The sequence below is a fragment of the Leucoraja erinacea genome, chromosome 18 (genome assembly GCF_028641065.1).
Source record: "Leucoraja erinacea ecotype New England chromosome 18, Leri_hhj_1, whole genome shotgun sequence".
In the NCBI taxonomy this organism is placed as follows: Eukaryota; Metazoa; Chordata; class Chondrichthyes; order Rajiformes; family Rajidae; genus Leucoraja; species Leucoraja erinaceus.
In genome coordinates this window covers 18,660,256-18,683,609 of record NC_073394.1, presented here as the reverse complement: position 1 = coordinate 18,683,609, position 23,354 = coordinate 18,660,256, and the positions used below count along the sequence as shown (strand labels likewise).

General features: G+C 39.7%; 1 protein-coding gene across 2 annotated transcripts in view; it reads right to left on the bottom strand.

Moving 5' to 3' along the window:
• Positions 1-23,354, bottom strand: part of LOC129705712 (low-density lipoprotein receptor-related protein 5-like) — a 159,515-nt gene that overhangs the window by 106,399 nt on the left and 29,762 nt on the right. For both annotated transcript variants that reach the window (XM_055649453.1, XM_055649454.1), the window contains exon 3: positions 6,934-7,131. In XM_055649453.1, coding sequence (XP_055505428.1) covers positions 6,934-7,131 — 198 coding nt within the window. The remainder of the gene's footprint in view (positions 1-6,933; positions 7,132-23,354) is intronic.

Sequence of the window (23,354 nt, the reverse complement as noted above, 5' to 3'; positions counted from 1 at the left end):
TGGTAGGCTCATCCAGAAGATTACAAAGAATGGGATCAATGGTGATTGGATTCAGAACTGGCTTAATCATGGAAGATAAGAGGATACAGGTGGAAAGGTGTTCTTCTGACTGGAGGTCTGTGACCAGTCAGGTGTATTTTACTAGACAAATTCTATTTCTTCTTCTATAAATATTCATGATATGTCACTCCAAATTTGTCTATTTTTGTAAGGATATTGTACTCCCCATGGCAGGGCACTGTTGATATAGTGTGTTTAGATAAATTTATCACTGAGAAGGTCATAGGTGTTTTTTCATAATGAGGAAATGAAGGACCACTAAAAGCTTCAAAGACAAGTCTACGTGTCTACATGTAAAGGCACATACAATCTTCAGCATTTTGGGAATCCTTCCTCAATATGCTGATCCACCACCTTAGAGCTTGTAGACAAAGGTACTGGCCAGAACCGGCTTCGGCGGCAGCACAGCGCTGGAGCACTATCGTGGAGCGGGCAATGCCTTGCCTGGGTTGCCACTCTGGAGCTCCGAAGACCACCAATGAAACATCACGGAGCCGCGGGTCTGTGGATCGGCCAGCAGCTCTGAACTTAACATCGGGAGCCCGGGATCTCTCGCCGAGATCGCCAGTTGTGGAGCTCCATCCAGCGCGGCCTTGTTGGCTTCGGAAGCCGCGGTCTCCAGTACGGAAGCGGCTGTTCCAGGTGTCCCAAGCCGCTGTGAGGATTCTCCCGACGCCGGAGCAACATCACCCGGCGAGAACGGCCTGGAACATCGGGCCTCCGTAAAGGCGACTGCGGAGGCCTCAATAGGCCCGACTATGGGTGAACTGGGGATGGGAATTGGACATTGTGCCTTCCCCCACAGTGGGAACCAATGTGGGGGGATGTTTTTATGTTTATTGTTAAATTTCTTTCATGTTGTGTCTAATCTTTATCTGTGTGCTGCATGTTTCACTACACCATTTGGTGTATGTGACAATAAATGTCCTTCCTCCTTTGTCCTTGTCCTTGTCCTTTGGATCATAGATATTGCTATCTTTATGTGACTTTTGGCAGGCCATGATTTTGGAACAGCACAAGGCTAGCCAGGATTTGTCCAACATAAACTGTTCAAGATAAGCTAATAAAAATTACTTTCAAGTAATCTCCCTTCACCTGCTAGTTCATAGAGAACAATGAAAATCAATGAATACCCCAAAATGGCCTCTCAATCTGGGCTGTGGATATGCCTGCAAAACTGTGCCAACCAAAAAGCCCTTTCAAGCCCAATCAACCAAGATAATTAGTCAAGCCAACACACATCAACTTAATTGTCAAGATGTATCTCCACATAAATTAAAGAAACATGAATTGTCATTGGCTGATGTTCTTACCACCAAAATGTCCACTTGTCAGAATACGTTACCATCCTAAATATTATAGGGTCACGTCTATCTGCACTAACTACCTGGGTTAATAAGAAAGCCAATTGAAAAGCAAAATGGCATTAAAACTGTTCAAGATAAGCTAATAAAAATTACTTTCAAGTAATCTCCCTTCACCTGCTAGTTCATAGAGTTTGAGGGTTGTTGAACTGGTATTATTGCAGAATGAGGTAGTAAGGATCAATTTGACCTTTAACAACAAATCCAAATAATTACAATTTAAATGGCAGAAAACAGGCAAAGAAACATAGAAAGGCATGCAATGACTACAGGCTTTTCCAGACAAGCACACTATTCACTGTAGAGATTAATTGGCTGTTGGTCTTAAAAGTTGTAGTGAGTGTGGCATAGTTAAATATAGATTAGGTGGTGCAGCGTGTCAATTAAGTTTAAAAAAAAATTAATACACGAGTGATTTCTGTTATTCAAACCATTGTCCTAAATGCTCTGCTTATATTAAAACAAATGGTGGTATAAGAAAACTTGGTGCAAATCCAGTTAAATTAAACCTGAAAAAATTGATACATAACGCATCAAAATGCTGCTCCAAAATTTTCTATAAGGATTACATAGATCCATTTCCAGGCATATAACGCTTGTGCAGTTATCTTACAAGGGTATGCAATTGACTGCTTACTGCCCCACAACAAAATGCCATGAACGTGGCCTATTTTAAATACAAGCAACTGCTAACTGGTAAGCACCCCTGGCACTGATATCCATCAGCGATTTCTCTGTGGGAGATTTGTAATAAGGCATCTGCTATACTGAAAGGCATTGTAGTAATTGGCTACTCAGTTTGAGACGGAAACATATCACTAGGGGCAAAGATTCTTTGTGCAGAGTTGCAGACATGCCAACATGATGACAATTTGAAGAATGGGTTGATTCTAGCCAGGTAAGATGTAGCATGCTTAACAGTTTGTACTGAAACAGTGCAAATTTAACAGGTTTAGCTTAAAAAATCTTGCATACACTTAAGGACTACTGATTACCAATTTAAACCTGAAACCCATGGAAGGAGAGGGTCCCTATGTGGAGAGAATGTGCCGTTGTAGACTCCTTAGCAGTTTGATTTGCAAACACAAATGAGGCAACGGCTTTCTGTGCGTGCCAAACACTTGGTTGACCAAAGAAGAAATAGTTTTGTGTTTCTGCTATGATCCGTGAAGTTCAAATTCAAAACAATTTTTGCTCATGCTTTATACTGTTGAGATAAAATCCCTGTAGTCCTTTCAACATATGGGAGCAATTTGTATAAATACATTGGTATGTTGTTACAACTAATAATTTTAATTGCAAGATTTTCATGCTGTTTGCCCGAAACATACTCACTCATGGTCCAGAAAACAGTCACGTTGACGGGTCAAATGAAAACAGCTATTACCTCACTTTGGATTTCACCAAATTTTACCCCTTAATTTTAATAATATAAATCAAAGCTGATTTGTAGATCGTTAACCCTTCCAACAGAGCAATATATTATATCCGAGTCAACATCTCTTTTTTCCCCATCGACTCATGTTTTACCTTATTTTAAATAATGAACTAATATTTACACAGGCTGCAATTAAAATTCTTCCAACAACCTATTTTATTAAAGTCACCGCAACAAATTGATGACTGTGACATGGCTTTCAAAGGCCTGGTTGTATGACAGAGTTAATAAAAGCCTTGCCGTTGACAAGTTTATTTAACCCGAGTCAGAACAAACCTATGCTTTCTTAGGATTAGGCAGACGTACGAAACCCCATCCCCCTGCTCACTTCTGACTCCAGCCAGGGCATGCCAAGTAAACAGTGCATAAAACAACTCGGTTAAAGTTTGCATTGCTCTTTGCAGATTATATTTGGTAAAATGTCAACATTGTAATCAACAGACATTTGCTGCACATTGGTAATATATAAAGAGTTTCAGAATTAATATCACAAGATACCTAAAGAACAATTGTATTCATTGGGGGCAAGTGAAGAAAGAGTTGAAGGGGGTAACTAATCCAAATTAAACAAAATATCTGTTTCAATCATCCAACATTACATTTCCCTGACTATATTAGCCACACACTTTCCAATGATTTTGGAATTAGTGTTCAATATTCAAGGGTCTGTTGTCTCTTTTCCAAAGTGTATACTTAATAAGAATTAACAAATAGACAAGCAACATAATTCTCGCCATTGAATTTTTGAAATTATTAAAGTTTAAGAAAATGTTTAAACTTTTTTCATAGTTTTTAATAACAAAATTATGAAAAACAATATTTTAAATGTTCTCAGGGAGAGAACGTTTTAATGTTCTTTCCCTCTACTTTGCCATCCTGATCACCTTATCTCACAGAATGCAAAGATCCTTGGACATGTACACTCATTATATACCTTATCTTTGTTATCCCAAAATGCAACAATTTATACTTTTCAGGATTAAATTACATCTGCCACTTTTCTGCCCATCTTACCAACTCATCAATATCACCTCTCCTCACTAGAAACACTGCCAATTGTTGTGCCAACTTTGAATTTACTAACCATACCTACTATATTCATATGCAGATTGATATGTCAAATAAACAGCAAGGGGCCCAGTACCAATCCCTGCAGTACACCACTAGTCACAAGCTTCCTCTCTCAAAACATGCCTCAGCCATCACCATCTCCTGTCCGCAAGCCAAATTGAAATCCAATTTGCCAAGTTGCTCTAGATCCCATGAGTTCTTAGGTTTAGCCCAGATTTATACCCAAATACAGCTTTATCAAAGACTTTACTGAAGCTCATGAAGATTAACTTAAGAAGCCATGCAAAAGGATTTACATGAAGTGAGAGCACAGGGTGTAACATATTGGCACAGTTAAACCATTGGCTAAAGATCAATAAACAGAAATCAGGAATAAGTGAGGGATTTCCAGGTTGGCAGATGTTTTCCAATACAATGCCGCAAGGCCCAGCACTGCGTTCACCCGTTCTACCATTTATATCAACGAAAAGATATAAAACAGCATATCAAAACTAGGCGACGAAGTGAACCAAGAGAAGCTGTAGAAAGCTGACAAAGGGAAGTGATCAGCTTAAATGTTTGGTAATTGACATTTTCCAATGAACGGTTATTGAACTGAAATATTAACTCAATTCTCTCGCCACAGTTGTATCCTCCAACATTTTCTGCTTTTATTACAGAGGTGTACCGATTCATGAAACAGAAAGAAATACGCTCATGCTGGGAGTATTAAAAAAGCAAATGGCACGTTAGAAAAGTTTAGGATGATTTTCTGCATGTGCAAAGTTTTCCGAGATCATAGGATATACTTAACCTCATGGAAATGATGCAATAAACAGGCAGATTCCCTTGGAAGGAGGGCAATCTGAAAGGAAGTCATTAAGAAGGAATTGCAGATGCTGGAAAATCGAAGGTAGACCGAAGTGCTGAAGAAGCTCAGTGGGTGCATCAGCATTTATGTAGCGAATGAAATAGGCAACGTTTCGGACCGAAACTGAAGAAAGGTTTCGCCCCTAAACGTTGCCTATTTCCTTCGCTCCATAGATGCTGCTGCACCCGCTGAGTTTCTCCAGAACTTTTGTCTACCTGAAAGGAAGTCAAATGGGATTTGCTCATATTTCCATGAGTTACAAAGAATGAGAGGTATTCAAGGTAAAGGATAGAAGATTCTTGGAGGCATTGACAGGGTCAATACTGGACGGTTCTTTTCTCAGGCTGTATTGAACAAGGCGAGATTGTTTTGGGGTAAGAATTTGTTACTAAAGGGACTGTCCCACTTGGGCAGCATTTGCGCATCATTTACGCGACATAATTTGTGCGTCACAACGCACGCATCGCATGGCGTACATTACGCGCCCATGGTGCAGGCAGTGACGCGCGGTCATGCGCAGCGCCCCAGGATTTTGGGATTCACAAAATCTTCGCGCGCCACGTGCGTGACGCGCAAATGACACCCAAGTGGGAAAGGCCCTTAAGGAATGAGCTGAAGACAAAATTCTTTACCCTGGTGGGTGTCATTCTTTTAGATTCTGCATCCAGAAAGGCAGTGGATGTTCAGTCCTTGGGTATCTTCAGGGCTGAGTTCAACATACGTTTGGATATTAAAAGATCAAACAACGTGGCCAAATCAAACAAGATAATTGACAAAATAATGGATCAGAGAACATCCTGTTAAGTGGTGAAGTTAACACAAAGGATTGTATTGTCTACACCAGCTTCTTTCACTTCTGTTCTTGTCTTCATCATCCGATAAATGAGGGCCTGTGACATGAAAACAAGACCCTGCCCATGCCTTCATCAATATTTTTCAACGACAGTATTGTAAATCCCATTCTTTAAGTGGCACTCCTTGTTGTGCCAATTTAAAAAATATCCAGCCTTACTCCAAGAACAGGTATGACCAAATCTGGCAGAAGATGTAAGCACAGGTGCACACCCACATCCTGTCTCATTGCTGGTTCTCTAATCCCCGAATCCCTCTCAACATTGAAATTAAATATATTGTCTGAACACATTGAGGTTAAAGTTTTCTGGCAAAGATCACCTTTCATTAAGTTGAAACTAAAAAATCTATTATTTTGGAATCCGGGACTCCTAGAACCCAAATTGCCAACACATTCCAGCTAGATATTCCTTCGTGAAAATACTCAACGACAGAGCCTCCAAAGTCCACTGGGTGCAGAGGTTTCTCCTCATCTTTATGCTAAATAGTCAACCTATAATTTTGAGTTTGCGATTCCTGGTTGAAGACATCTAGCAGAACGAACATGTACATAAATGAAGACACAACGCCCCATCTCGAAACATCACCTATCCATGTTCTCCAGAGATGCTGTCTAATCTGCTGAGTTACTCCAGCACTTTTGTCTTCTTTTATAAATGAGCATCTGCAGTTCCTTGTTTCTATGAGGTACATAAGTGCTTCCAGTGCCATTTCACAAGGGACATATATTTGGAGCAAGATCTATCTATTCCCATACTCAAATCCTCCTGCAATAAAAACTATTGTGGTTTGTATTTCCAATTGCTTGCTGTACCTGCTTGTTGCCTTTCAATTATTAATTTACTCGGGTTTATTTGAAGACTTATAAGACTTAAGATTTGGGTCATAGTGAAAGTCATTTTTCATCCTAAAAGATTAGCCAAATTGAATCTCTTACTCTAAGCTTTGTATGGCCCTTGGAGATTAATATAACATACAGAGGAGTTTATTTGCCATAAAGAAAACCAGAGAAATGGCCAGTACAAGATTAGAAATTAGCAACAGTCAAAGTTATCAGTGCAAAATATGGCCCGACTGAATTATATTTCTATTGCAATAGAAAAAAAAACGAATAATTCAGATACAATTCCATTGTAAAAATATTATTGTGCGATTGGCTACATTAAATAGCTACAATAATGTTATTTTGAAAAGAATAGCAAACCATCAATGGGATACATCATATTAATGTGATATGAATCAAGTGTTGGAGCAAGTGTGTTAGAATGACAACTGACGAACGTTTGAATAAAAAGTACCTGGAAGAACCATCCAAGTTGGATCTATGAATAAAACTCAGCTTTGCATCTGCCCAGTAAAGTTTCTGTTCCTCTATATCAATTGTCAGCCCATTCGGCCAGTAAATATCAGAGTTCACAATGATGGAACGACTGCTCCCATCCATGCCAGCTCGTTCAATTCTTGGAATTTCACCCCAGTCCGTCCAGTACATGTATCTATAAAAATGGACAGAGAAGAAATGCTGATAAAACTTAAAAATAGACATGAACTTTGTTCTAGTTTAAGAAGATCTCAAAATATATGTGTGGCATTAGTTATAAAAAGCCACTGAGGTAAAGATACATTGTTGCTCTCAAATCAGTTATCATAAATAATTATTTTGCAGCAACTTGTCTTCTTTGCCCTGTGTTGAAGGCTCACCTGTTACAGAATAAAAAATCCATACACCACCATCTGCATGCTTAGCTTTCCAAAACAATAATGATAAGAGTTAAAAATGCAGGTTATTATTATTTATACAGTTTCTATTCAAATTGTTATAATTACCCTTTTTGTTCATTTCAGAATGCATTTACACCTTCCACATGAAAAAGGCGATTACTACTTAGGGAAACCAGATTTCCTTCACATCTGCAAACATAATGTGACACTCAATTTGTTCAAGAATTAAACTAGAGCCAGAATTGTCTTAACCAAACTGCACAACTTTGGTGCCACTAAGTTTGGACCATGGTGTGATATTAAGACATTAAAGGGCCTGTCCCACTTGCATGCGACTGCATGCGTTTGGCGCGACCAGACGGAAGTGGGGATCACGCAAAGTACGCGCTAAGTTCGCACGTGACGTAATTTACGTCATACTCACCATTCAGCTGGGCAGGAGGCGGACAGACTGAATTTGGGTGTCGCATGGTGACGTCATCACGCAACGGCACGCCAGGCGGTGACGTCATTGCGCAACGCCACACGCTAGGCGTACGCCGTCAAGACGCTGCGTGAGCCCTCAATGTGCCTGCCGAATTTTCGGAGTCCCGCGCGCGATGTCGGGACCAGCCCCGCACAACTCCATACACCTCGGCGCTTCGAAGTGGGACCGGCCTCGCGCGATCCGTACGCCTCAAGCGACCACATTTGGTCGCATCAGACGCCTGCAATCGCATGCAAGTGGACAGGCCTTTATGACTTGGAAAGTGGCAAGCCCAGCATGATGTTCTGACACCTGGACAGTATCACAACAACTTTACTATTATGCAATGTACTATTATCAATGTTATGCCAGAATTTCCTGAAGTGGCATACCATAGATGGAGGCAGGGCACTTGCACATATAAACCCGTCAAAGTAAGGGCCAGAACAACATTAATTTCTGGTTCATGCACATGTCCTGCACCCAGCACATTGATGTAATCACAAAGAAAGCCCATCAACATCCTTAGAAGAATGAGGAGATTTGGTACGCCAACAAATAATCTTGAACTTCTACAGATGAATGGTAGAGAACAAGCATACTGACAGGATGCATCAAGGCCTAGTTCAGCAACTCGAGTGCCCAAGAATGAAGGAGATTATAGAAAGTGGTAGACAAGGGCCTGCCCATCACAGGTACCAACCTCTCCACCATTGAAAGGGTTCAAAGGAGGCACTCCGTCAAAAAGTCAACCAGTATCAAAGACCTACATTACACTGGTTGTGCTCTCTTCTTGAACAGCTTCTTGAATTATATATTTTATACATATTGTTTAGTTATTGTCACATGGCCCAAGGTACAGTGAAAAGGTTTTTGTTATGTGCTATCCAGACAAAGAAAAGACTATACATGATTACAATCAAGCCGTCCACAGTGTACATATACAGGATAAAGGGTACAACATTCAGTACAAGATAAAGTCTAACTAAAAATAGTTCACAGGTCTTCAATGAAGTAGATAGGGGGTCAGGACTGCTGACTTAACAGCTGAGAACAAATTGTCCCTGAACCTGGACGAATGTGTTTTCAAACTTCTATACCTCTTGCCTGATTGTGAGAGGGGAGAAGACTTGTCCTTGATTATGCTGGTGGCGTTGCAGAGGCCTTGATGGAGCTGTTCCCAAACCATGCTGTGATGAATCCCGATAAAATGCTTTCTATGGCACACTGGTAGAAGTGGTGAGGGTTGTTAAGGGCATGCTGGACGGACTTCCTACCCCTTTAGAAGAAGTAGAGGCATTGGTGTGCTTTCCTAGTCATCGCTTCAATGTGGCTGGCCCAGGAGAAATGCCTGATGATATTTATTCCTAAAAACTTGAAGCTTTCGACCATCTCTACCTCGGTGCCATCAAAGTATACTGCGGTGTGTGTACTACTTCCCTTCCTGAAGTCAATCACAATCTCACTTGTTTTGCTGGCATTGAGGGAGAGGTTGTTTGTCTTGGCACCAGATTACAGGGTTCTCAATTTCTTTCCTGCACGCCATCTCATCATTATTTGCACTACAGAGTAAAATTGTAAATTGGGTTGGATTGGTATTTGGCTGCAGAGTCACGGACGGGGGCAAGGAGTGTAGTAGGGGATTGAGAACACATTTTCTTGGGGCATCAGTGTTGAGTATTATCCTAGAGGATGATTTCTCACCTATCCTCACTGATTGTGGTCTGTGGGTCAGTAAGTCAAGATTCCAAGTGCAGAAGAGAGTACTGAATCAAAGTTCCAGGAGTTTGGAGATGAGCTTGGTTGGGATAATGGTGCTAAAAGCAGAGGTGTAGTCTGAATAGGAGTCTGTCGTATGTATCCTTCCTATCCAGGTATTCCAAGGATGAGTGCAGGACCAGGGAGATGGCATTAACCATGGACCTATTGTGATGGCAGTGAACTGCAGTGGATCAAGACTGCTTGTTAGGCTGGATTTAATGTGTACTATAACCTGCCTCTTGAAGTGTTTACCAACCCGTTATGCTGCTGAAGGTAAGAATGTAATTGTTCTGTTGACAATTAAACACTTGAATCGCTAGAACTCTGACCAAAAAACACCGAAAGAACATCCACATCCTACGGGGTCAGCCAGATATCAAATCTGTCATTTTCCCAGTGATTCTGAATGCCTCTAAAATTAAAAACATAACTAAATTCAATTAAATCAAAATATAAACTGTCTGATACTAGGCATGCTCCCTTGAAATACACTACCAAAACTAATAATCTAGTCTCAGTCTGAAGAAGGGTCTCCACCTCTGCCTATATAAACTTCCACCAGCTTTCAATTCTCCAAGCTTTAAATTCAAGCAATCAACCAAATTTAAGCATTTTTTGATCATCTCCTCCAACCCCACAAATATTCTAACTCTTTTAGTTCCCTTTACTTGAAGCCCTTCAAAATTGATTTCCTTCCCGTCGTAATGAAATAGGAAAACTGCAACCATAACTTGATAATCATAAATCAATTTGACCGTACTCTCATTATAAAAAGGTGAGAATGGTGGTGCAGAGGCAAGAGCTCTCATCTGAAACGGGTGCAGAAGCAGAGCTCTGTGCTTTCATCTGAAACGAAAAATGTAGCAATGCTAGGAAATACACAGACGTGAAATAAAGATTTGTTTTCCCCTCAGTAATGCAGAGGTCACAACGTGTCAATAGTACTGAATAGACTGACTTTGGCAATGCAGAATGAGGCAGAGGACAGGGATAGAGGTATAAAAACAACAATGGTAGAGAAAGATGTAATAAAAACAGGCAGATAGCAAAGACAGACACATTCAGTTCTGTAGATATAGAGAGTGACAAAAAGGGCCACCAACTGTGGGAGAAAGAAAAGAAAGAATAGCTAAGGCTTGACTTTGATGTTTACATGGTTGAATTGTTTACGTTGTGCAGATTGTTGTAATCAGCAGAAACTGTTAGGTTGTGGTGCTACATTTTGTCCTTTTTTCAGTGTTGCTGAATGCCTCTGAAATTAAAAACATTTAACTAAATTCAATTAAATCAAAAAATTTAAACCGTTACTCAATTTACTCCCTAGTCACTAGATTATCAGTTTTGGTTGTGTTGTTCAAGGGAGTAAATTGAGTAGCGGTTTACATTTTTTGATTTAATTGAATTTAGTTAAATGGTTTTAATTTCAGAGTCAGTCTGGAGAAGGGTCTCGACCCGAAACGTCACCCATTCCTTCTCTCCAGAGATGCTGCCTGTCCCGCTGAGTTACTCCATCCAGCATTTTGTGCCTATCTATAGATGCTGTTGGTGTTTTCCCTTTGACAATTATTGTAATTTGACTTATTTTGGCGAGTTTTAAACATGAGCCCACTCCAAAAGGGGATTTTAACCAATAACCAGCTTTCACTGAAAACAAATTCAATTTCACTACAAAGGCAAATTCAGCAGCATTTGCGATTCTCTGAATCCTTTTGAACTAGGTTTCTTGTACGAACAAGTTACAAGTGTTTTTCTATTTAAGTTTAAACCAGTCTCTTCTATATTAACATAAATTATCTTATATCACAGGGACAAATCAAAACATTTTATTATAGTGAATTTTTCATAGCCACAATGCCAACTGCTGTATCATTAGTTTTGTTTTTTGTAACAGCAAGATTCAGAGAAAACATTGTCATACTGTATAATATTTAAATATTGTTATAATTTACCACGTGTACCTAAAAATATAGTTAAAATGTGCAATAAACGGAATACAATTCTCAATTTAAACACCAATTTATTTTAATTTACTAAAACAACCAATTAAAAAGAGATCATATTTTGTAAATTTGAAGTAGAAACAGAAAATAATATTTCTCTTTGCTTGGCCCGCTGAGTATCTCCCTCCTCTGTTTTTATACAAAAAAAAATATTGATTAATTGGCTGTGGCTTCCAAGGGCAAACATGGAACAGAGAGGATGGCTGAGATGAGAATTCAAATAAATTTCCAAAAATAATCCACAAAATCCCACAAACACTTAGCAGGTTAGTTGTTATCTTTTGATAATTTAGGTTATTAGTTTATTGTCACATGTAAAAAAAATTGTCACGGTTAAAAGCTTTTTTTGTTGCATACTATTCAGACGTCGAAAAGACCAGTCAAGCTGTCCACAGTGTAAGGATACAGGACGAAGAGAATAATGTTTAATGCAAGATAAAGTCCATTAAAGCTGATAAAAATTAGACCAATGGGCTCCAATGAGGTAATTGTTAGACCAGGACTACTCTCTAGTGGTGAAGGATGGTTCAGTTGCCTGGTAACAGCTGGGAATAAACTGTCTCTGATGATTCTGTACCTTTTATGAATTCAGGTAAATGACCTTTCCAAATCTGCTATTTTCAGCAACTTTACTTTAGACTTTAGAGATACAGCAAGGAAACAGGCCCTTCAGCCCACCAAGTCCACACCCACCAGCAATCACCCATCCACTAGCACTATCCTACACACTAGGGACAATTTACAATTTTATCAAGCCACTTAACCAACAAACCTGAACATCTTTGGGAGTGTGAGAGGAAACCAAAGCACCTGGAGAAAACTCTTGCGCTCACAGGGTGAACGTACAGACTCCGTACAGACAGCACCGCTACTCAGGATCGAACCCGGGTCTCTGGCACTGCAAGGCAGCAACTCTACTGTTGCACCACTGTGCTGCCCCAAAATTTGGCACCAAACTACCTTTCTCAAATGAATATTGCATCCAAACTGAAATTATATCAGGAATACCAGTGGAACAGTGGTTAATGATGCTGCCTCTTAGCTAGTCACCTGGGTTTAATTCTGATCTTGGGTGCTGTCAATGTAACATTTACACTTTCTCTCTAACTGCCTGGAGGTTTATATTTGGACAAGTGACTAGCTAAGAGGCGGCATCATTAACCACTGTTCCACTGCAATTCCTGATAAAAAAAATATAATTTCAGCTTGGATGCAATATTCATTGGTGAGGGGAAGAAGGAGGGGGAGAGGGAGAGAGAGAGATGCACTGAAGTAAGTGGGAACAAATTAGGGGCAAGATTTAAATAAATGAGTGACTATATACAAGTAAATGAGTGACTATGAATTTTAATCTGTTGTTATTCTGTGCAGTTTTAAGTTAAATATTGTTTAGTTTGTAGACGTACATAAACTGAGGTGTAAATATCTTCACATTGCATCCATATAGCCTAGTTTGTCAACTATCCTTGCGTTTGATGAGTTTTGATTTTCCCATTTTCTGCAAATTTAATTAAAAACCTATGAATTGATGGATGTTATTGTTATTATCTTATTTCGGCTTTATATCATAAAAATAACAAATACTCATTGATATTTTATTTAATGGAACAATAAACTGAACAAAGCAGTTCAAGCTTCAAACTATAGGATAAAATCTTAACTGAATACATAACTTCATAAATTGCATTCATATTTCTACAAATATGATACTTATATTATATTAAAACCTGGCAATACAGCTTTATTAGCCATGAGAGAGAGGCTATGGCAAAAATATCGTGAAACAATTTAAGGTTTATATTTGGTCAAGAATTTAGTGCGCGCACACATTTCTGCACACACGAACTACTAAAAATTAGAGGGAACATTGCGAATGGTCCCATTCTGTGTCACGGTAGAAACGTCAATTTTTGGTACCTTGAGGGAAGAATTCCAGAATTCCTCAATCTGGCTTTTCCTGCAAATTTCTTCAGGATACATTGAATAATTAAAATAAACTTTTACACTACCTATTGTACTTGCAGTTGCGTATAGTATGATGTGCACAGATAGCACACAGTACAAAACAGTACACCATTTCTCCATATGTTTTGTGATAATAGTAAGAAACCAAACCAAAAGCAACACTGCACACTTTCTGACCAATATCCTGTAATAGTACTTGCTTACTTGTGGTTCAATGCAAAACCTCTGTTTAAAAGTACTCGCTGCTTTTCTGCTGGATTCCGACAACACTTCTACTGGAACCTAAACCAGAAACTCCTCATTCTTTTAAAACAGATTTATTTAATAACCAATTTTTTAAAATATGTTTTACAGACACAATTTATAAACAAGTTCATCTACAAGGACCAGAGGACATAGGTTTAAGATGAGCGGGAAAAGATTTAATAGGAATCTGAAGGGTTACCTTTTCACACAAAGGGTGGCGGGTGTATGGAGCAAGCTGCCAGAGGAGGTTGTTGAGACAGCGACTATCCCAATATTTAAGAGAGAGAGTCAAACAAGTACATGGACAGGACAGATTTGGAGGTATATGGGCCAAATGCGGGCAGGTGGGACTAGTGTAGCTGGGACATGTTGGTCAGTATGGGCAAGTTAGGTCAAAGGGCCTGTTTCCACACTGTATCACTCTATGACTTAATGAATAATTTAGAAAAAGGGATTCTTTGTCAGGCTGCATAAATTGCACATGAAATTTAATGAAAGGTGACAATTAAGAAAATCCAACATTCAACATTATGGTAATTCTGCAGGGCCCATTAGAAGGCCTGTAAGTAGTTTTACAATTTGAGGCTTAAAATCCATTATCCACAGGTGGGTATGATAGAATTGTTTGCTACTTTGTAAAGTTCCTAGACTTACTATCTTAGACTTACTATATTAGATTTTGTTCTATTGGCTTGCATTAGGGAATTTCCAATATTAAGTCAGAAGAATAGTGCTTAAGGCAAAACAACAATTACATATAATTATAATTCATGTATGTCAAAACATGTACATGTAGATGTCAAGTGAGTGAGGAAAACTTGGCAATTATATCGTGCATTGCTTAATTGCATTCCAAAAAAACGTTGCAACTCAAAGCATTTTTTGAGGTTTAGCTGGTGTTGCAATATACGAAAGCATAGGCCGTATATGATTTGGAACCAAGCAATCTTGATCAGCTGGGCAAGTGAGCCAAGGAACAACTAATGAAGTTAAATTCAGATAATTTTGAGGTGTTGCATTTAGAAAATTCAAACCAACCAAGACCATCAGAGTGAACAGTGGGGCTCTGGAAACAGTTGTCAAGTAGAGGGATCTAGGAGGACAAGTACATGTTTTCCTGACAGTGATCGCAGGTACATAAGGTGGTTTAAGATGGTTTTTGGCATGCTGGGAATTGAATAGAGAAGTTGGGATGTTACGTTACATTTGTACAAGACGTTGGTGAAGTCTCATTTGGAATATTATGTTTAATTTTGGTCACACTGCTATAGGGCAGATGCCATTAAGCTGGAAAGAGTGCAGAACTGATTTACGAGGATCCTGTCAGGACTTGAAGGATTGTCCCTTGTCCAGCTGATCAAGATTCCCACTGTAATTCATGATAACCATCTTCACTGTCCACGATAACATCTATTTTTGTGTCATCTGCAAACTGATCCAGCATGCCTTATACCAAGTCGTTCATATCGATGACAAACAGCAATGGGCCCCATCACTAATGCCGGAGGCTGGCCACTAGTAATAGAGTCCCTGGGATATAGGGAGAGGTGGTGCAGCCTAGACCTGTAGTCTTTGGAATGCAGGAAGATCTTATAAAGCTGTGTAAAATCATATGGGGAATTAGTAGGGTGAATGCACACAGTCTTTTTCCCCCCCAGAGTGGGGAAATCAATAACTAGAGGGCATAGGTTTAAGGTGGGAGAGGAAAGATGTAATAGGAACCCGAGGGGTAAAGTTTTCACAAAAAGCATGGGTGTATATAAAGGGAAACTGACAGAGGCAGGTTCAACAAGAGCATTTAAGACACTTGGACAGGTACCTGCATAAAAAAGGTTTAGAGGCATGGGCTAATGGGACTAACTTGGAAGCGGCATCTTAATCAGCATGGACAAGTTGGGTGAAGGGTCTGTTTCCATGCATATGACCCAATGGCACTGAATGTGTTAGATGTGGTGGAAAGAAAGTAGGGTGCACATAAAATTAATAGGCGAAAAGTTGAGGAATTTGCTAAAATAAATTCAGGGAAAGGAAGCACGTTGTAAGAGCAGAAACTTTATGGTGAACCTTTAGAAACTTATGGTCTAGCCACAAATGGAATATTGTATCCAATTTTAAGTGCCGAACCTTAGGAAAGAGTTGAAGGCCTCAGAGGGGGAGAAGAGATTTACTAAAATGATTCAAGTTCAAGTTCAAGTGAGTTTATTGTCATGTGTCCCTGTATAGGATAATGAAATTCTTGCTTTGCTTCAGCACACAGAACATAGTAGGCATTTACTACAGAACAGATAGGCGTGTCCATATATCATGATATAAATATATGCACACACGCATAAACTGATAAAGTACAAATAACAGAAAATGGGTTATTAATAATCAGAGTTTTGTCCGAGCCAGGCTTAATAGGCTGATGGCTATTCTAGGGATGAAGGACTCAAGTTATGTGGACTGACTGGAAAAGCTGGGTTGTCTTTCTTAGAACAGAAGAGAATGTGAGGTTCATAAAGAAATATAGATTGAAATTGCTCCAATTGGCAAGCAGAGTGGTCAAGAACTAGTTAATAGAAAGTGAAGACGATTGGCAAATTAAATAGAAATCTTGCAAGCAATTAGAGTAATTCTGTTTTATGAGTGGTTAAGCAGAGAAACTAAATAAATTAAAGACAATTAGCGATGCTGAGGGAAGGCAGGTAGCAGCTAGATGCTTGGAGCTAGAATATATTTTTTGAGATGAATGTCTTCAATTCCACATATCATGCAATTCCAGACACATAAATTTGCAATCATATTCATGGCCGTTCGAAGGGGGAGGTGCAATGGGTGCGGTCGCCCTTCCTTCCCCCCCCCCCCCCAGAGTTTAAAAAATCCTGATGAAAAATAAAAATCGGAGCGCAACCAGAGTTTCCACTTTGAAGGAATTTACCTGAAATTCTGGAAATTCTGGTTCCGGATGATTTGGGGGGGAAAAAATATTTGCGACCATCCGCGCCTCCCCCTCCCCAACGCAATATTCCCTGGCCCCACTTAAGTGAAAATGGTGGCGGTCTGATCCCGCCCATTGCGCAGTTGGGGGAAGCCGGTGACGCAGTAGCGACGCAAAATGATGCAGTCTCTCTGGGATCAGGTCGCCACCATTTTCACTTAAGTGGGGCCAGGGAACATTGCGTTGAGGAGGGGGAATCTGTTTGTTTTTTATTGGGGGTTTCAAACTACCCACAAAGGGTCCAATCCGGCCCGCGGGCGAGGGCCCGCCTCCTCCTCCCCCCCGGGCCCCTCGCCTTTCCCACCCCACCCTCGCCTCCCCACCCGCCCCCACCGCGGGCCCTCATGTGAGAAATACCGATTTCCCCTACAAAATACCGATTTTCAGCCATCAAAATACGGAAATGCTCGGTGAATCTTGGCAGCTCGGCAATTATTCACAATCACATTATGTTTGAGAATTCAAAATATGATTTGTGATCTTGTTTATGAGTCATCATAGAACTGGAATTTGTTATAATAGTATGACAGTAAAATAGGTTAGTTTGAAAGTGGTCATCGTAATTTAAATGCACCATTTAGTTTGACTTCAATTTTCATAATGTAAATTGAAGTCGAACTAAATGTTGTAGTCACATCACTACTCCATGTTGAAATTGATGTGATGTGAAGTTGTTAGGTCAGGTGGATCATTAAAGGTGCACTGCACTCACTAACACAGTCTAACAGTAACAGGCAATCAAATCAACACAAAACATTTTCTTAAAAAAAGGTTTTCTTTACTGCAAAAACTTACAGTATTTTATTTGCAGTTTTTGCATGCTCCTTTATAACATTTTAGAACAGTCCAACTTGATTATTAAAACAAGGACAACAATTGATTTAAAAAAAAATGTATACAACAATGACCCCAATCATTATTCTTGGCTCAACCAAAATTATTTCTGAAATATTGGTCATAAATTTGGTGCAAAAATGCTCCAAAATAAGGCTCAAGAATGCACCCTGGACCCCGGCCGCGAGGGGCTTCGCGCTCATGATGTGCGCTGCGCACACATTATTTCACATAAAAATTTTGTAATCCTGTCATACCACCCCCCTTTTTGAAAAGCTTTTTATGGGCCTGCTATTCCAGTCTCAAAGGACTGAGGAATTTTGTAAACACATCACCCTGCATCTAACCGCTCCAAACATTGTTTCCAACCCTACCATTATAACCATCAAGCCTTCCCTTAAATGTGTTACTGCTACCCGATTTAAAACAACCAGTCCTAGTGGCAACAGATTTCATTTTCTCATTCCTTGAGATGGGGTTCCAAAGTAATTCTTCCAAAATTAATTCTTCAGTTTGTCCACAGCTAAATTATATTGATTGATTCATTTTTTTAAGATTAGTTTAGAGATACAGGCCCTTCGGCCCTACACACACTAGGGACAATTTACACCTACACCAAACGAATTAACCTTACACACCTGTACATCTTTGGGGTGTGGGAGGAAACCTAAGATGTCAGAGAAAACTCACGTGGTCACGGGGAAAACGTCCAAACTCCGTACAGACAGCACCCGTAGTCGGGGTCAAACCCGGGTCTCTGGTGCTGCAAGCGCTGTAAGGCAGAAACTCTACCGCCACTGGAAAAGTCTACTGGAGAATGCGGGCATCGACCCCGTTACCTCTCACATGCTAAGCGAGTGCTCTACCATTTGAGTTAATTCCCCACATTAATACAGCCTAGAAACAGACTCTCTAGTTCACCGAGTCCACATCAACCATCGATCATATGTTCACACCAGCCCTATGTTATCACACTTGTCTAAATTGTGCACAAAAATCTTTAATAAAAAGAACAACATTTGAACTGGTTGTGCCCATTTTCTATTAGAGTTCCATGTATTGTGGACGATCAGTGAATGCAGTGCTGGCTCGAAGGGCCGAATGGCCTACTCCTGCATCTATTGTCTATTGGTAAATTGCAATTCACCATTATGCAGACATAATTTCCCCGTCATGTTTTTCTGGCTCGGCAAGATCGTTAATGTGCATGGTGCAGCTTCTAGCTTGTTGACAGAAATTAGATTTAAAAATTGTGACCTATGACATTCATTGTTTGCTCACATAAAATAAACAAGTCATCGCATAAAATCCTAAATCCTATAATTAACTATTCCACACTTTACTTAAATGTTCTAACTGAGACCTGACTTTCGTGACCACACCATATTCTCTTCCATATGTTCCCTTCTTGCAGACAAGCAGTCTTGACAAAGACAGTAGCATTGGTGCATGAATTGCTGTGATCTGTGACCCTGGTGATTCCTGCAGTCTTATTGTTCTGTTCAATATTGTGGCGGGCCACATTAAATGTCACTCTGCCGTTAACCCTTCCCCTACTCCGATTCTCCTTGCCTCCCTTGATTTTCCCTTACCCCTATAATCTCCCTCCCTTTCAGAACTGTGTGGCTGCCATGGAAAGTTTAAATTCACTATGCTGACATGTTTCCCACTGTGCAGCACTTGAATTAGATGCCAGCTGAAAGCACAGCCAGCAGCTGCTTTCTGTAAATGCATGCATGTCTCCAACACATTTAAATTGAAAAAAAAACACACAATGACCCTTTCTTAGAAACAAAGTAAAGCAATTAAGCTTTATTTTTGCTTTTGGTGAAACCCAGTTTGATGTTGGGGCAAAACATGGTGCCTATTTAGCGCACCAAAAATGTGTGAAATCCAATTTTTAGAGTCTTAAATGGGATGACTAAACAGCATTATTTACACAGAACGTGTGCCTTGTGCAAAGATTTTCGATGCAATGTAGACGTTACAAAATGAACACCTCACTTAATACCACTTGATAAACTCAAGAAAATGGTTGCAACGAGTAAACAGAGATATTTTGCACCATTATACAAAAATCTATACAGTAAACCAGAAAAAAAATCAAGCAAAATATATCCACAGAACATTTATCCAAATTACCAGATACTATTATCAATTAAAATCAGCTGGCTGATTTACAACAGCTGCAGTTAAAATTTCAAACAATTCCAATCAGGTGATAATCGATACAAAGTAATAAAGAACAATCTATTATTACTTTGGAAAGGTACTGATTTAACATTGATTGGGCTAACTGCAAACAGTTATTACAACCTTTAAGTTATCTTGGTTCAGGTTCTATCGTCTAAAACAATGAATAGAAGTGTAGGATGGAACTGCAGATGCTGGTTTATACCAAAGGTAGACACAAAATGCTGGAGTAACTGAGCAGGTGAGACAGCACCTCTGGAGAATAGGAATAGATGTTGTTTCGGGTCAGAACCCTTCCTCAGAAAGGTCACCCATTTCTTTTCTCCAGAGATGCTGCTTGACCTGCTGAGTTTCTCCAGCATTTTGCGGTGGGCCACATTAAGTGTCACTCAAGGATGAAGCTCACCGTACCCTCATCATATTACCAGAAAGAAATCTGTGAATACTCTTGGGAGGACAGTGGTAAGATTACTTTGATAGATTTCATCCCATTGATTGTATCGGAGCAATGATTGGTCATCATAAATTTTAACATTTGGAGAAACAAAAATCTGCACTGATGCAGATCTTCTTGGGAAATATTAATAATTCTGTGCATAACTCTCAGCGAATCATTAAGTATATTTTGAAAGAGAAGAGAATTAACATTTCAGGTTGAAGACCCTTCATCAGCACAAACTTTTGTTTCTTTTTCCCCAGGTGCTACTTGACTTACTGAATGCTTCCAGAATTTTCAGCATTTGCTTACTGTTTAAAACACCCACCTGAACATGCAAATCCTGAACTTTGTGACCAAGGTTTGCAGGTGATTTCGCTGATGCATTCCCATGCTGGAGGAGTCCAGTGATGCAAGGCAGATTTGCAGAAATTTCCCAAAACTTAATCCGGGGAACCTGCCTGAAAAACCTGTGGCAAGTTCACATGGGAAGGAGGGAACAATTGTGAAGGAGAGGAGAAAATATAACTAAAGCTGTGCCTTTGTGTCAAAGCTTTTAATTGTTTTAAAGTATTTGTGATTTTAAAAGTATTTTTCAAAATTGGAAACATTCATAAACATCAAAGTCTATGACAGATACAACAGGGGTTGGACAGGCTAGATGCAAGAAGATTGTTCCCGATGTTGGGGAAGTCCAGAACGAGGGGTCACAACTTAAGGATAAGGGTGAAATCTTTTAGGACCGAGATGAGAAAAACATTTTTCACACAGAGAGTGGTGAATATCTGGAATTCTCTGCCACAGAAGGTAGTTGAGGCCAGTTCATTGGCTATATTTAAGAGGGAGTTAGATGTGGCCCTTGTGGCTAAAGGGATCAGGGGGTATGGAGAGAAGGCAGGTACAGAATACCGAGTTGGATGATCAGCCATGATCACATTGAATGGCGGTGCAGGCTCGAAGGGCCGAATGACCTACTCCTGCACCTATTTTCTATGTTTCTATCAGATTCATTCTGCTAAGCAGTTTTAAAGTGGGGCTCCTCCTGGATATGTGTGAGCCCCTGTTGTTGCAGTGCTATAATATTTAGGATTGTGCTGGACATTACCAGCAAGTTAATCTCGGGTGATCTACAAAATACATACCCATATTTCTGCTGTTTGTTGCAGTGAACACTGGAAGTTCACCACTGGCAGCAAGCCTTGGCCCAATTTATGAGGTAAATAACCATCGATGAATTATCAATTTTTTCAGTGGCACTATGACAATGCTGTATCTGATGTTTACACATATGAATATATATTTATCCATTAATTGTATTTCAGGGAATTCTATTAATTTACATTAGAAATAGTTTGCCCTAAAATTAAAACTGTAACCAAAGTTGAGTTTCTCCAGCATTTTTGTCTCTCTTCGATTTTCCAGCATCTTAAACATTTAGGAAATACTCTATTTGTGCACAAGCCGAGAGAAAATACTCATGAAAGAGTTGGAGCTTGTTTAGTCATTTGAATAAAAGTTATATCACCAAAAAACTACAAACAATCCACTGTTTAAGAAGGAACTGCAGATGCTGGAAAAATTGAAGGTAGATAAAAATGCTGGATGAACTCAGCGGGTGAGGCAGCATTCAGACGGGTCTGAAGAAGGGTCGGGACCCGAAACGTTACCTATTCCTTCGCTCCATAGATGCTGCCTTCACCCACTGAGTTTCTCCAGCACTATTATCTACCTACAAACAATCCACTGATCCCTTAGTACTGCACTGCCAGGTTGCAAGCAAGTACTACAACCCCCCCCCCCCCCCCCCCAAAAATGGAGGTGCAGAGGTGAAAGGTGGGGGCGAGGTGGAAGTTTGAACAAACAATCGATTTAGCATTGAGGCAATGTGCCACCAATTAATTATTGAATTAAATTAATAATTTAATCAAAAGTTCTCTTATTTATTGTTAGATGTGATTTTAGCTGTGTTAAATGGACCAATTATTTTATACCTCGCCAGCCAGATGGTGCATGTTTACATTCCTACTTGAAAGTAGAACCATCCTCGTGCAGTCCCAGAGTGGTCATGGATTGGTCTGTCCCTGAGACAATATAGTTATCAGTCTGTGCCAATTTTGGCTCCATTGGTAGCCCTTCTCTGAACTCATCAAAAATCAGAGTTAAGTCCAACTCAACAGATATAAGCACAAAATTCGAGGCGGACGTCCTTCTGGCTCTCCACTCTGTTCTGGACCATCTAGATTAAAGGAACATCAGGAACAAGAACACCAGGCTGCTGTTCATTGACTACAGTTCAACACTGTTAACCCCTCAAAGTTCATCACCAATTTGCTAGACGAGTGGCTCTGTACTACCCTTTACAGCTGGATCCCCGACTTCATCGGCAGACTTCAATCAGTGTGGATCAGTAACACCATCTCCTCCTAACTGACCATCACCACAGGTCCACCTGCTCTACTCTCTTTAAACACATGACTGTGGCACAGCTCCAATGACCATCAGATCTGATATGCACAAGAGTGTTCCAGCTGATATTTGGCAAACAATTCACATCACTAAAACTGATTATCCACACGTTCAGATTATTACTTTGCTGTTTTGGACACGATGACCATTTTATTTTCTGCATCCGACAGTGCATATGGGGCAAAAATACTTAACTGACTATAAAGCATCCAGTGAATATGTGTGTATCATGATCATAACAGACATTGTGTATATTCTAGTCTTTCTTTCAAAAGATTCCAGCCTTTTATATTCTGAATTCCTTCAGGATATGTTTGCTTTCTAGTCCGAGGTGTAGACAGTTTATACCCAGATTTTGTATAAACTTATAATAATGTGTAGTCCCACCACTTCAATGCCACAATATTTCCAATTTTAGTTCAAATATACTATTAAATGAAATATCAGACCAGTTCAAAACAAATCAAATTAAATGATTTCAGACTATGGCAGATGGATATTGTTACAATGCGTGCCTGGTTTTCAAATATAATCTGTTGGGAATTTTCTCTGATTTTGCAGTACTATATGTAGGTAGTAGGCAACTAGCTTGAGAAACACCTAGAGAAATGGGGAACTGTAGATGTTGGCTTACAAATAGAGACACAAAT